Below are 14743 nucleotides of genomic sequence, written 5' to 3'. Positions count from 1 at the left end.
CTTATATAGACTCTTCATTGTGACGGTGCTATTTTAACTCTCTTTGACAGACGAACTTATTTACTTGCCAAAGCCACTATTATTATTTTTTCCTAAAAACAACGAATCTAAGTGTAACAATATGTGAACACTGTTTGTTTTTAACTTTCTCAAATTACAATTTTTTGTCTACTGCGCTTGAAAAAAAAAGATAGACTTTCTTTTCTAGGAAATTGCACTTATAAACTATTATTTAAAACTAAGCATATTTAAGTATTTTTAAACAAAAAAACATCTAACTAGAAATATGTATTATGTTTTATTTATTTTAATGCTAAAGAAACATTTTGCAATTTTAAAACTCTATTAATTTTATGGACAGAAAAGAAACTAGAAATCAAAACATAGCATGTAGATATTAGTTTCTAGTGATAGTGTTTAATGGACAATAGACAATTGAAATCTTTTGGTTCAAACATATTATTTAAACAAAAGCATAAGCAGTTAAAAAAAAAAAACATATTATTTTGAAAATAATTATATTTAACCCAAAAAAAATATATACTAAGCATAATTCAATATTTCAAGATTTCTTTAACTGCTGCTCTGTAAGACGCATTAATTCTTTTAAATATACATATATTCAAACTAAGGTTGGGCCGGATATCCGGCCATTTTCAATATCTGGCCGGATACCAGATATTGAAATTATCCGGATACCTGATATCTTGCTGATTTTTAATGCCGGATATCCGGTTATTTGCCGGATATCAAACGTTGGCCAGATATCCGGGCCAACCTAATTCAATCCTGTTCTTTTTTACTTTTTTCTTTTGAGATGTGAGATGGTAGTTTTATATGGAAATTCAAAATTTCTGGATTCTATAGATGGTAACAAAGATTTTATTATTATCAATTATTTTTTATGTGTGTAGGTTGAAGTTGATGTGTACGGCGAGAAGTTGGCCGTGGCCACCATGAAGCAAAACGAAAAGGAGGCTGCCGTGCAGGCTGCCGAGGCCGAATTCAACCGTCTTAACCGCCGCGTCCAGGAGCTGGAAGAGGACCTGGAGACCACACAGACCAAATGCCAGCTGGCGGTTGTAAAACTGGACAAAGCCGCCGAAACTGCCGACAACAGCGATCGTATGGCCAAGGTGCTGCAAAATCGCGCCGCCGATGACGAAAAGAAAATGCTTAGCCTCGCCGAACAGCTGAAGGACGCCCAGAAAATGGCGGAAGAGGCGGATAAGAAGTATGACGAGGCGAGCAAGAAGATGTCACAATGCGAGGGCGCCCTGGAGGTCAGCGATGAGCGCGCCAGCGTCGGCGAGTTCAAGATTATTGAGCTGGAGGAGGAGTTGAAGGTTGTCGCAAATAACCTCAAATCACTTGAGGTACGAAATTCATAATTATTTGATGTTCATCGGTCTATTTGTCTGTCTTTTTGTAAGTCTTTCTGAATATCTTTCTGTATGTCTTTTTGTATGTCTTTCTGAATGTCTTTCTGTATGTCTTTCTGGCTGTCTTTCTGGCTGTCTTTCTGTATGTCTTTTTGTATGTCTTTCTGACTGTCTTTATCACTGTCTTTCTGCCTGTCTTTCTGTATATCTTACTGTATGTCTTTCTGTATGTCTATCCATTAAGGTAATGTCTTTCTGTATGTCTTTCTGGCTGTCTTTCTGTATCCTTTCTGTATTCTTTTTGTATGTCTTTCTGACTGTCTTTCTGTATATCTTACTGTATGTCTTTCTATATGTCTATCCATTAAGGTAATGGAGAAGGAGGTAAAAAGAGAGGAATATTACAAGAGGGAAATAAAGACAATATTTATCTATATACCTATCTACCTGTTTATCTATCTATCTATCACTCTATCTATCTATCTAACTATCTATCCAGGTAAGCGAGGAGAAGGCCAACCAAAGGGAGGAGTATTACAAGGAGGAGATCAAGAGAATGACCGCCAAGCTGAAGCAATCAGAGACAAGGGCAGAGTTTGCTGAAAGATCAGTTCAGAAGCTACAGAAAGAGGTAGGTGAAACAGTTATAAAGTGTATCAATTTCATTATTTGGATAAATTTAAATAAAGTATATGTCTTTAATGTTAGTGATAAGGCATCTAAGTAATAATATCAGCTTTCATCTTTTCTGCTAGTCAAAATCAATAGATTTGTGCATTGATATGTATTGATCATGCTATTGCCCAATTTTATTTATTTTTTAATACAAGAGGCAAATAATATTGCTTCAGTTGCTGTATTCCTATGTATATTTTATTTGTACAATTATTTTATCTACATATATATATTTTTGTATTTTTCTGTATTTATAATAATGATATACTGTCATATGTAAAATTGAGTCTGATATCATAGGACTATACTAACATGCTAAATTTACTCGAAAACCTTTCCGTTGCACGGACGTACTGACCGACCCTTAATTTTGAAAAGCTTCTTTTTAACAAATGTAGTTGACCTAAGCTGTAAAATTTTCTATTCTAAAAAGTCATAAACATTCCTAAGTTATATATGTCATATATAAATATGTATATTTTCAACGTTTTTTTTTGTATAAAATACACATAAAAGTTATGTTTCTACAAAGATAAGTAATAGCAACTTGGAATTATACATAAAAAAATATTTTAATGAAAATCAAATATTTTCCTCTTAGTATGTCTGTATGTCTGTCTATCTATAACGCTAGTAAACTTCGCCACTAATAGTTACTTTTAGACTTTAGCATTTCTTATTTATACACCCCTTTGACAAGGGTCTACCACCCCTTGATACACCCTCTTGATACAGCCAAGGGGGGTGTAAAGGTAATAAGTCAAACCAAAATTTCAATTTACTAATTCAGTTTGTATCCACTCCATGACACTAAAAATCCCCCTTTTTTTCAATTTTTTCTGAGTGAAGGAAACACCTTATATTTTTGAATGGTTTGGGATGGTTAAAATGACATAGCACGCGCATAATTAATGACTCTAGCGACAGTTCCAACATTATTTTGAGCACGCAGCTTTTTCATATAACAATGTTTGTCTGTCTGTTCTTGTTGAAAGTTTTTCTGGTTTTTTTTAATATTAAAAGTCCTTTTGGATCAATCTAAATTCCCTGGGAAAAACCATAAAATTCAAAACAACCAAAACGAAGCTTCTAAAGTATTTGACACAAATATATTTAACTATTTTAGTAACATTCTTATATTTATACTATGATAATAGATATAAATATAGATTTTTATGCGACTTTTTATGGTTTAATGTTTTAAATGTTTTTTGTAAGTCCATTATAAAAAAAAGATGCTTCCGTGTCATTTTTTTATGTTTGTGCATTACCAACTTTTTTTACATTTTAGCAATAAGGCAGGGGATAAGATAACAGAGAGTGAATTTGTATACACCCCCAGACAACGTGGATTTTTATACCTTTAGAAACCAGTATAATTTACACAATTTACAGTCCAATACCCCCTTCCTCCCTGGCAATAAGCACTGGGATTGAGTACCCGAAAATAAACTATTTGCCCCAAACTTTTTCGCTAGTTAAAAACAATAATTGTTTGATACTAAATATGTTTTAATTCTTTACAATAAAGCTTTTTTTTATATTAGTAGACAAGGATAAACAACTTTATGATTTTAGCTTTTTTGGAACCTAGTAAAAGTGTCTGACTCTGATTATGACGTAAAAAAAATAGCCAATGAGAGGCCAGTATACACTGTAATTGACCAATGGTAAAATTTACAGTGGCCTCTTATTGGCTAATTTTTTTTTACGTCATAATCAGAGTCATACACTTTTACTAGGTTCCTTTTTTGTGTAAACACCGTTTTTTTTGTCTGTGTGTCCAGGCGCCAAAACGACATCAATTTTTTTTTTCATGGAATATTATTTTTATCTCTTTTCATTATGTCTACATTTTTATACATCGCTCTTTCTTACTTGGAAAAAAACAGCTATTTCAACAGATCCAATTTGACCTGATGTTTACATCGACAGGATGTCTAAAAGTGAAACATTGTTACTATCTAATATTGATATTATGACTACAGGGGGAGAGAGGATATTGGACTATAAAGTATTCTAGTCCCGAAAGATTTAAAGCACTTTGGCTCAAAAACTTTGGTTTTCTTTTGATGAATTTTCATCGATAGGTTCAAACTTTTCAACCAATAATTTTAATATACAAAAGGGATATTTTTGTTTATCATCATTGTGTGGATGTATATCAATTTATCGTCCATTCCCTTATCCCTCATAATCCATGAATAACCTCACAACAGTTTAGCATTTAGTTTTTCAAACCCCCAATCCCTATCCCTGGATGCCTCTATAAAATGCAGAGTCCGTGACTGTGTCCTTTGTGCCGATATGCTTCGGCTAAAAAAAGATCAGGAATGTAGAGATCAGACAATGGACAATTAAATATTTGGTGCTTTTACAAATAGTACCTGTTGATCACTGATAACCCCTTCTTTTCTAGAAATGCTTTGGAAATAAGGGGGAGTGGTTTTTTCCTTTGTCTAACCGCTGCGGGGGGACGCTAACCCTGGGGGGCCTACCCCTTCTATGATATAACCCTGCTGGGCTACAGGGTTACCCAACCAACCTAACCTAACCTGACCAAAGTAATAAACAAACAACGAAAAGTCATGAGAATTTCAATTTAATTGTTCGACGAGGCTTTTAAGAGAAATTACCAAAAAAAATATGTATCTACTATTTGTAAGGCTAGTTTATATTCTTCTGGCTTTTGCTGTAATTGTTATTAGGTTAGAAAAAGTCAAACTAAATGTTGTTAACATTTATGATTGGTTGAAAACTTGGTGTTGTCTATCCCTTAATTTCTGTTTAAAATGCACATTAGCACATGCACTGCACACTCAGACACACTTGACACATGTAAAGCACATTACACCAATGTTTAATGTGTCAACGCAGCTTGCTTTGTACAGTATAAGTTACTTAGGATAAAAGTCTTCATTATAAACTTTAAATTGTTTTTTCATCCTTTTAGACTATGTGCTGGTTTTATTTTAGATTAGGTTTAAATATTTAATGGGATTCTATTTGAAATTCAGAATGATGGACATAATTTCGACGTCAATATCAACCAAATTAGCTATTATTACAACATTTCGAAAAAGTTAACCTATTGATCTATAAACAATTTTATTAAAAGCAATAATATTAATTGCAAGTCAATAGATTAATGCTAAGCCAGTAGGTTTTCAATTTGTCCTAAAGTATTGGTTACTGTTAAACCTTTTTATAATGTTTAGGTTTATAACTTCGAAACAGTAGTACTTAAAATATATATAAAATATGGTGTTACAATAATGTAAGCTTTAACCAAATATTATTATTTTTTCCCTTCCTTAGTATAGTAATCATCTTTTGCATTATACTTTCAATCATCATATATCCAATTTTATACAAGGCCCACAACAATTAACATGCTTAAACCTAATATCAGATATAATTAATCATTGACTTTAAATTATTGTAAATTGTGTCACCCCTATAAGATGCACTATATTATGATAAAAATGGAAGCAAAACTATGAATTATAATTGTTAAACCAGGGATATTTTGTTCACAAGCAGCGTAGCTCAGAAAGTAAAAATTAACAAAATAACGTATTATTTTAAATATGTTATTGGGCCCTGTTAGGGCTGTGATTTTAGGCTTTATAATGTGAAAAAATAAGTCATTTAGTACCACTTTTATTAAGTACAATATAATGTATCATTGTTATATGATTATATTAGTTCAATCTCAGCCTATATATAGTTCATATTACAGAAAGGATGTACAGATGGTATATAAGAAGTAGCTACGCTACAAAAAAAAGTGCAAATGTCATTATTAGAATAGTGTAACCAAAAACCTTGACAAATATAAATTATATGTAATTACTATAAAGTTTAATTATATAAACAAAATGTCAAATAATTCAATATTGTTGTACAATGTATGCTGCAAGTCTCCTGTACTTAATAATTAGTAGCGAAGCTTCTATATTACTAAGGTATGTCCGTACATACTTCCATCTGTCAACTAAATATCTTAAAGTTCTAATAATCATCCAATCTTCCTATTAAAAGAATCAAAAATTGACTAACAATTCTTTCAATTCAATAAGGGTTTAGAATATAGAATATTTAGGGTTTAGATGTTGCACCATATTTTCATGAGCTCTGATAAAGTGATGCTATCAGCGGGCTAAAGCAAAGATATCCATCCACTCCCTTTATCAAATCCCCTCAGCTTCCTACTGAATGAACGAACTAACCAACAACTGAGGTCTATTTGACGACAAATTTTCCCCTGTCATAATATCCACTTATATCCTAAATCTATCAATTTATTTCTTTATTTTGTCAATTATTGCTGCGCTATTTTTGAACATATTTGTTCTGATTTGGTAATTGTCATCAGATATGAAGTATAGACCAAGGCAGATTTTAAATTCCAAATTCTAAAATGAGATTTTTACTGATGATCAGTTAAAATAATATAATTATTTTGAAATTAAAGATTTTTCTTTATTCAACTTGGCTAATTTTTTGGTCACTTATATGTGTAGCAAAGTAAATATAATTGTCATCAACAAAGAAACTAATTAAATATTACAAGAAAGCCATAATTTTTTAGGGGATATGAATTGTCTAAATATCTATATCTTAAATGATTTTTCTAAAAAGGTTTCATATATTTTGTGAATAATTGAAAAAGTGTGAAGCACATGGAAATCTGAATAAAAACTAGGTGCTCCATAACTGACTTCCTTTCAACAAGGAAGTAACACTCGATTTCTATGCCGGTAATCTTCTAAAACAATAGACATTTTATAGACTGATAGATTTGTGGTTTTTGAGGGTTAAACTTTAAAGGCATTTTAGTAGGCTTCAGTAATAGAGAGATACCTCAAACTTTCCTCTAACTTTTCTCCCAGTCGAAATGAGATTTTATAGACTGATAGATTAGAAACACTCGATTTCTATGCCGGTAATCTTCTAAAACAATAGACACTTTATAGACTGGTAGATTTGTGGTTTTTGAGGGTTAAACTTTAAAGGCATTTTAGTAGGCTTCAGTAATAGAGAGATACCTCAAACTTTCCTCTAACTTTTCTCCCAGTCAAAATGAGATTTTAATAAAAAAAATTCATCTAAAGAAAAACTATTTTTTATTTAATTGTACCGCCATTCAAAAATAACACGAATTTATCAATAAAATATATAACTATATTTTTGAATTTCTAGAAAATAATTGTCTTTATATATCACTCTAAATTAAATCTATTGTGTAAGTGTAAATGGAGAAATGCTCAAAAGTGTTATATCAACTTCCCTATTCATAAAGGAATAAGTAAAAGAGTCTGAAATTATTTTTTTTCTTTAGCATTTTATTGTAAATAATGTGCTGTAAAATTATATTTTAGTTTTATGGAACTGGATTTTCCCAAGCAGTAAAGTTTAAGTATCAGTGTATAATTTAAAACTCCAAACCATATCACTTTAACCCTAATTCTCACCAAATCAAAGAGTAATAATAATGAACTTAGACATTTTGTTCATACATTTGAACCAATTTTTTGGTATAAATATCTTTAATATTTATGCCTCATCTACGATGTTTAAATCGTATTTTTCAAGTCAATCTCAAATTCAAAATAAACATAATTTTGTTACTATGCCTAAAAGTACGAAATATACTTTAAATAGATCATTTATTAATTTCATAAAATCTACTTCTACAATTTAAACTATCTTGTTAAACCTCCTTTACATGTTATTAATTTAATTATTCTGTCTTCCTTCTAAACCTTGATCATAACAAATATTCATGAATTTTCTGGAAAAAAATTAATTTTAGCTTTTTGGCGCGAACGCCTTTTGATGTGCTAATGTAATGTCATTGCCTAATTGACAAATGATTATGGGATAATGACTTATCAGCGCTATTGGGTTAATAATGACTTATTGGCAGTATAGGAGTTTTAATCACAGTACCAGACACAATTTATGTTTGTTATGGGTTATTATCAATTTTAAGTATTTTTTTGTTTTTATAAAAAGTGGAAATACATAAATACTAGGCATACCTATTAATATGGGTTTTGATAGATTTTCGATCAGGGGACTGATCAACATAACACTGTCAGATTTTATTGGTGTATTACAGTTGATTATTTATTTTAAGTCGAAACTATTTTTTATACTTTTGTATCATCCTTGTTTGACTTAGAGTAGCTTCAATACTTTATATAGAAAGTGAGAAAGAAAAACCTTCATATTAATTGATAAGGAAATGAAGTACCATTAAAACCAATGTATGTTTTTTGTCTGAAGAAATGAAGAAATTTTTTAAATATTATATAAATACAAAAACGGAACTAAAATAATAATATGATAATTATAGTAAGCTCTTTTAATTATATGTATGTATACATTTCATAATAACATTAGTATCAATTTTAATCAAATAAGCTTAGAGTTATTTCAAAATTTTAAATAAATATCTTCCAAAATTAAACAAGACTAAAAAAATTTGAAACAAGTACGAAGTGACGGACTACTTTAAAAAGTAATTTTTATGATAGCTGCACCGCTAAAGGTAAAGAAATGGCTTCTTTTTAATCTACGTGGTCTGATGTTGTTAGTATAAAGGCCAAAATCATGTACAGATGAAAATTATAACCTGTGATATAAATTAAAATAAATACATCTATCAAAATAGCAAAATAATTTGATATGTACGATAGCAAGAAAATCAATATTCTAACAGTCTAAATCAATTAAATATTAATATTAAATTTTAGATAAAAAAAATAGAAAACTCAAATTGGTTAGATTTTTTTAAATTATTGGCTAATTTTGATATCATGTTAAACTTCATTGTATGAACTCTTTTAAAATTAAGAGCGCTAGCCAAATTATTGACAGTATTCATTATATTTATCATTAGGATATAAAATAATGGCGATATTTCACAAATCGCACGTGGAGAAGAAAACCCCATCCCACTTTCAAAAATTGTTTTTTTGGGGGTTAGGTTCAGCAAGGTACAAAAAGCCCCATAGGATTTGTGTAAGAGATTCCCGAAGTTTTTAAATCGGGGTTATATCTGTTCTTCTAGTCAGCTAAAGTTATATCAATATCTAATTGATTTTGTCAGAAATCTTCAGGGTTAAGAAAATAAATGTTATATTTGTGAACACCATAAATTGAGATGATCATTATTACCCCTTGGACAATGAAGGTCTGTCACACCAATTAAGATACAATAAAAGTCCACGGAGATTTTAAGCCAACGAATAAGAGATCATGTTTGGTTAAAATTATAATTTACAGTACAATGTCCACTATCTTTCGGGATTAAGATCAGAGTTTCTTTTTTAAAAGGTGAAATATTTTATCAAAATAGAAATGAAATATAATGTTTAAAACTTAAACTTAAGATGTAATATATATACAAATGAGCATATAATATAATTAGTTAAATGATGTACTAAAGGATAAAGTTACCAAAATAGTAGCCTTTGAGAATGTTAGTTGACCTTAAAGTCCTTCAAAAATGCACTCTTATTATACATATGCTAAAAACATTTAATAAAAATCTGCGGTATAAAGGGAAAGTCAAGTAATAATAATATTTGTACTTGTAATACATGTACTCTAATACTCTAACCCATCCCCTCCCCTCATACTGGATGACCTAACTGCACAATAATTGACGACAATTTTTCCCCACCATAATATCCACGTATATTCTATATCCATTGGTTGGGTAGAGGTAAGCTAGATTTCTCACCCCCCACCCAATTTCAATTTTAAATTCACAATCCTTATAGGTTGAAAGAACGCAAAATGAATCTAGAATGCATTCTCATGATTGGAGAAATATTCTCAGCCATCCAGAACTATTACACATTTCTTTATCTCTGATAAAATGTCAACAAATCTAACTGTTGAAGTAAAACCATAGATACAGGAATAGAACAATGGCAAAGAAATTAATATTACTCCAAATTTGTATATGTGCTATATTCCAGGGTTGATAGCTTGATATTATTGGACACTAGGTGGTAGAATTTTAATTGTTTATTGTCTTATCCCCGAATCTCTGAATGTAACACAGATGCCCTAAAGATTCTATTATCATTGCAAACTAAAAATAAAAGATAAAACTGAATTAGCCCCGTTAAAAGATAAGATTGTTTTAAATTTCTACACTTTTTCGAAGATGACTCTAAAAAACAACCATTTATTTTTTTTTCTCTTTTTTCTAATGTTTGATTTGTTTATCTAACCAAATCTGAACATAGCAGACTAAACAATATTTAGATGCATAGAAACAAAACTAAATAATACACTTTTTAAAAAACATTCCTTGTTTTTTATGAACCAAAACCGATTATTTTTTACATTTTTTTCAACCTAGAATTAATGGGGTTGAAACTAGGTTCTATCTTGCAAAGTGCACAGAAAATCAGGGAGGAGACTATTACGGATAAATCAATCAACAATACTGATATCGACACATTATTTACAGCTTCAAATTCAGAACTTTACACATAAAAATAAAGAGAAACATTAAATTATCTTTCATTGCCCTTTCTCGATCTCCCTGACCAAAACTTGATTTTAAAAGGGTGCGACTGAATGACATTTGAGATGCAATTAAATTGCTCCAACTGATTATCCTTTACACAATGCAATACTGGCCGCCCAGATTTGCTTTTCATATCTGTACTATTTTTTCTAATTGCTCAATGTATTTATTGACAATCAAATTTAACCCTATTCCGGGGGTAAGGGGCATAAAGAGACCCCCCCCCCCTAAAACTCCGGGTGTTTTAATATTAAGCTTTTTTTGATTTTGATATCTGTTTATGCAGTTTCTGTAAAAGTAGGGCTGGTTCAATTGTACAATATGTACAAATCTTAATAAACTCTTGCAATTCATATGATGACAATAGATCATAAAATTAATTGAAACGATGTTGTGAATTTTAACAATCTAATTAACCTATATCAAATACTTTAAGGTTGTAAAAAATTACTGTTATTGAACATGGTAGAAAAAGACTTAGGCAGAATTTAAGAAACTTAGGAAACATGATACCTAACTTTCCAATTATAGTTTTGATGTTTATTTTTATTATGTTTTAGTTTAATTATGACAAAATTAAAAGTAAGCTGTTCTTTTTTTTAACCATTCTTTGACAAATTGTTTGTTTTGACAGTGAAATAAATTGATATAAAAAGTGTGACTCCAAAGTATAATTCTACTTTAAGCAACACTCCCCAAAACTGTGGCCAAAATAAGTGTTGTCACAGATGTTTTACAAAACTGTTAAAAGGGGAGAGGTGTAGTTTTTGGTTTGTTTATTTAGTACTTTAGGTCAGGTTAGATCTTTAGCCCTGTAGGGTTAGGGCACTGCAGATATAGCCCTCGCAAAAGAGGGCATATTGAACCCCCCCACCCCCTTTTCTTCAATTCATTTTTTAAAATGTGATGAGATTTTCTCTGCACGATAGACACTTAACTTCCGGGAAAGCAACTAATAATATTGCTGTCAACATAATTATTAGACCCATCAGCTGTTCTGCAGCTTATATTAAGAATTGTTGCTGTTTCAAATTAACATCTTGATAGTTGTTTATTTCCTGAATATTTTGAGTGATTATTTTTGCACACCTAGATTAATAAAAGTGTCCATGCAAATTCTTAAAAGTCAAAATAACAGCTAAGTTTTTCAAAGTGGAGCTTATATAATTTAACAAAAGTAAAATCAATCTTCTGTCGCACTTCTTCATGGAGAAGTGATGCAGGTTTCAGGAATATTGTTTTTCTTGTCCACTATTCCAATAAAATAAAATAGCCAACATTCCATGGATAAATATCATGCTTCCATGAAAATATAAACGTAATATGTCCTTAGACTTGCACTCTTAATTCCAATACCACTTGCCTGAAATAGCAACAGTTTTAAAGAATTGGTGTAGATTATAAACTCGATTACAAAACGTTTTGAATATTTAGCGATTTGTTACATTGTTAAAACACTTATCTACCTAAGATTATATGCCAAGATATCAAGTTGATTTGAATCAACAAAAATTTGCGCACATTTTTTTGCAGAAAAACTGGTGTGGTTAGTTGCTGCACAGTTTTTGCACATATTTGCCAATTAATGAATTAGCAATTGGATGGATACATAAATAGTTATTAAAACAAATTATAATTGTTTTCATTTACTTTATGATTTTTCTTTTTTCTTCAATTATACCCTTTTTCTATCTTCCATGTGTCTCTTGTTTTCTTCCTCTCACTCTCTCTATTTATCCCTCTATCTATCGCCTTATCTCTCCCTTACTCTTTTTTCATTTTACACGTCTTCAAAACTCCTTTAATTGAGTGTGCTTTTCTCAACACTATTTTTCAAAGTTAATGTTAAAATTATTGTTTTTCCTTTTATCAAATCATGTACTCCCTTTTACTCTTTTCACACTCTTATGCATTTTATTTCATGTATCATTATGGTTGTTTGGATTAGTCTACATTTTTTAGGGAAGGTGTTTAATAGTCTAGCCTAATATGTAATCACTTCTTAGGGAAATAGGTCAAAAAAAATAATTCTTTCCAATTTAGGGTTTTTACTTTTTATTCTAAAATAATTTAAATAAGATTTTACCAAAAATCTAGAACTAGAATTTAAATTGCTATTTTATATGCCCGAATTTACCCAAATATTTTCAGTTGTTTTTTAAAGGGGTCAATTGTTTGGCAAAACTTCTTCATATTATGTACATTATTATACCATATCATGACCTACACTTAGCAGTAATCATGTGTACCGAAGGATCTCGCTGACCACTGAACCCAATATGGGTCTTTTTTACAGGGTAGCTTCCCATGGGTCCTGGGAAGGTTTATGACTATTTTGATCAAGGGTACCAATACCCTACCAAGAGATATTTCCACTAGAAACAACCCCCCCCCCCAAAAAAAAAAAAAAAAATTCTTTTTAAAACTACAATTGAAAGTGGGGCCTTATAGGTCTCTCGGGGGCGTAGCCGATAGTTTATTATACAGTAATTTTGTTGCATTTAAATAATATGATTAGTCATTAAAACTTATCAAACTTTGAATTATAGAGTAGCTTTGCTAAGTACTATAACATGTAAATATGTATTTATACTTGTGCAAATCATTCTTTCATAGGATAACTTAAAAGTTGTTTAGGATTTTTATATAGAAAATAGTTTTTAGGTTAACATTAGCATATATAATCTGTCTAATGTATGCCTATTTAAAAAGATAAATAACTTTAATTTTATATGACCAATTTTATTATGTTTATCATGAGACATTTTTATATACTTTGTGCTTATTATCATGTAAAAGCAAATTAACAATAATTAGTCAGAGTAATAAGTTTTTCATTGTCCATAACTATTGTAAAAGGATAATAATACTTGAGTCTTGTTGTTGTATATATTTACTGACAAATCGTCCAAAAACATGAACATACTTAAAAACATAGATAAATATGTAGTACTTACAACGTGTACAGGGTGGCCACCCAAAATATTTCTTTTGAACATTTACATTGGAGCCCTCTGAAAACATGTCAGAAAAATTACTTTAAAATATTACAGGTTGCCCCTTGAAATCTTCATTTTATAAGTGTTTACTCAAAAACATTAATTGTGATTAAGTATTTTTTATTAATTACTTCAGCAAACTTTTGATATTTCTAAAATCATAATTTTGCTTGGTTTTTTGAATTGCATTATAAATAGCTGTTAATGTGATAATATTGTTAAGTATGCTTGAATAAATTTAGAGTGTTAACTGCTTCATTTCACAAAATTACGCCATAGAGTTAATATTTGTGTTTTAAATGATTTATTTTTCTTATTAAACAAATCATAGACAAATTAAATATGATAATATTACATATTATAAACATATTTATATATATACATGTTAAAACATAATGTTATATTTTGATTTATATTGATTTCATATTACTTTTTTTTAAAACAATGGAGATCGGACGTTATCTAACAGCTAAAATACTTTGTATTGTCCTTATATCCTAAAACAAAATCTATAAAATTAGTTACTAAACTGTAATTTAATCCGATGGAATTAAGTAGTTTTATGGTAAATTGTGCTAACAGTAAAGTTTGAGAGAAAAAGTTATCCTCATTCCATCTTATAATACATTCTTCCTTGCTTGCTTTTAAAGCCCTATCTTTTGCTATCAGTATAAGTAAAGTTATTTGTGTGAAGTCATCCCCTTTAAAACAATCATAATAAATATTAAATAAATAAAAATTTTCTTTTAGAAAGATAAATTCAGGACATTCATTATTATATATTTTATCCAAAAATGTGGCCATACAGTGAGCAAAATATTTTGCAAACTTGCATTCAAAAATTGCATGCTCACTGTCATTTATAACTTTGCATGATTTGCATAAATTGCTTTCAATAATATTCCATTTAAAAAGTTTGTTAGAGCTAACTAATGTACGAGTAAATTGTTCAAAAAGAAAACTCTTAAAATACATAGTTATGGGCAAGTTAAGTATTATATTAAAACTATATTTAAAACTTTCCATGTCTGGGAACCATTTTTTGTCAATTTTTCGTGAATTCAAAGAAGGATGTGCTGACCAAATCTTTTTCTTGTGCATTTGCTTAAAATAAAGGGCAAAAATGGAAG

The 14743-nt window shown here is 29.9% G+C and overlaps 2 protein-coding genes across 3 annotated transcripts in view; both read left to right on the top strand.

Moving 5' to 3' along the window:
- The window catches only part of LOC145314481 (luciferin sulfotransferase-like), a 301018-nt gene that overhangs the window by 197574 nt on the left and 88701 nt on the right, over positions 1-14743 (top strand). The window lies entirely within an intron of this gene.
- LOC145314240 (tropomyosin-1-like) overlaps positions 1-14743 on the top strand; it is an 80132-nt gene that overhangs the window by 29922 nt on the left and 35467 nt on the right. Inside the window, exons 5-6 of one of the 2 annotated variants that reach the window (XM_080154081.1) lie at positions 915-1376; positions 1882-2013. The exons of the other annotated variant lie outside the window; for it this stretch is intronic. Of the exons in view, the coding sequence (XP_080010207.1) occupies positions 915-1376; positions 1882-2013 (594 nt within the window). The remainder of the gene's footprint in view (positions 1-914; positions 1377-1881; positions 2014-14743) is intronic. 2 annotated transcript variants of the gene reach the window in all.

The sequence above is a fragment of the Acartia tonsa genome, chromosome 1 (genome assembly GCF_053477335.1).
Source record: "Acartia tonsa isolate MP-2025a chromosome 1, ASM5347733v1, whole genome shotgun sequence".
Taxonomy (NCBI): domain Eukaryota; kingdom Metazoa; phylum Arthropoda; class Copepoda; order Calanoida; family Acartiidae; genus Acartia; species Acartia tonsa.
Note: the sequence above shows the minus strand (reverse complement) of the source record. Positions and strands in the feature narration are given on the sequence as shown.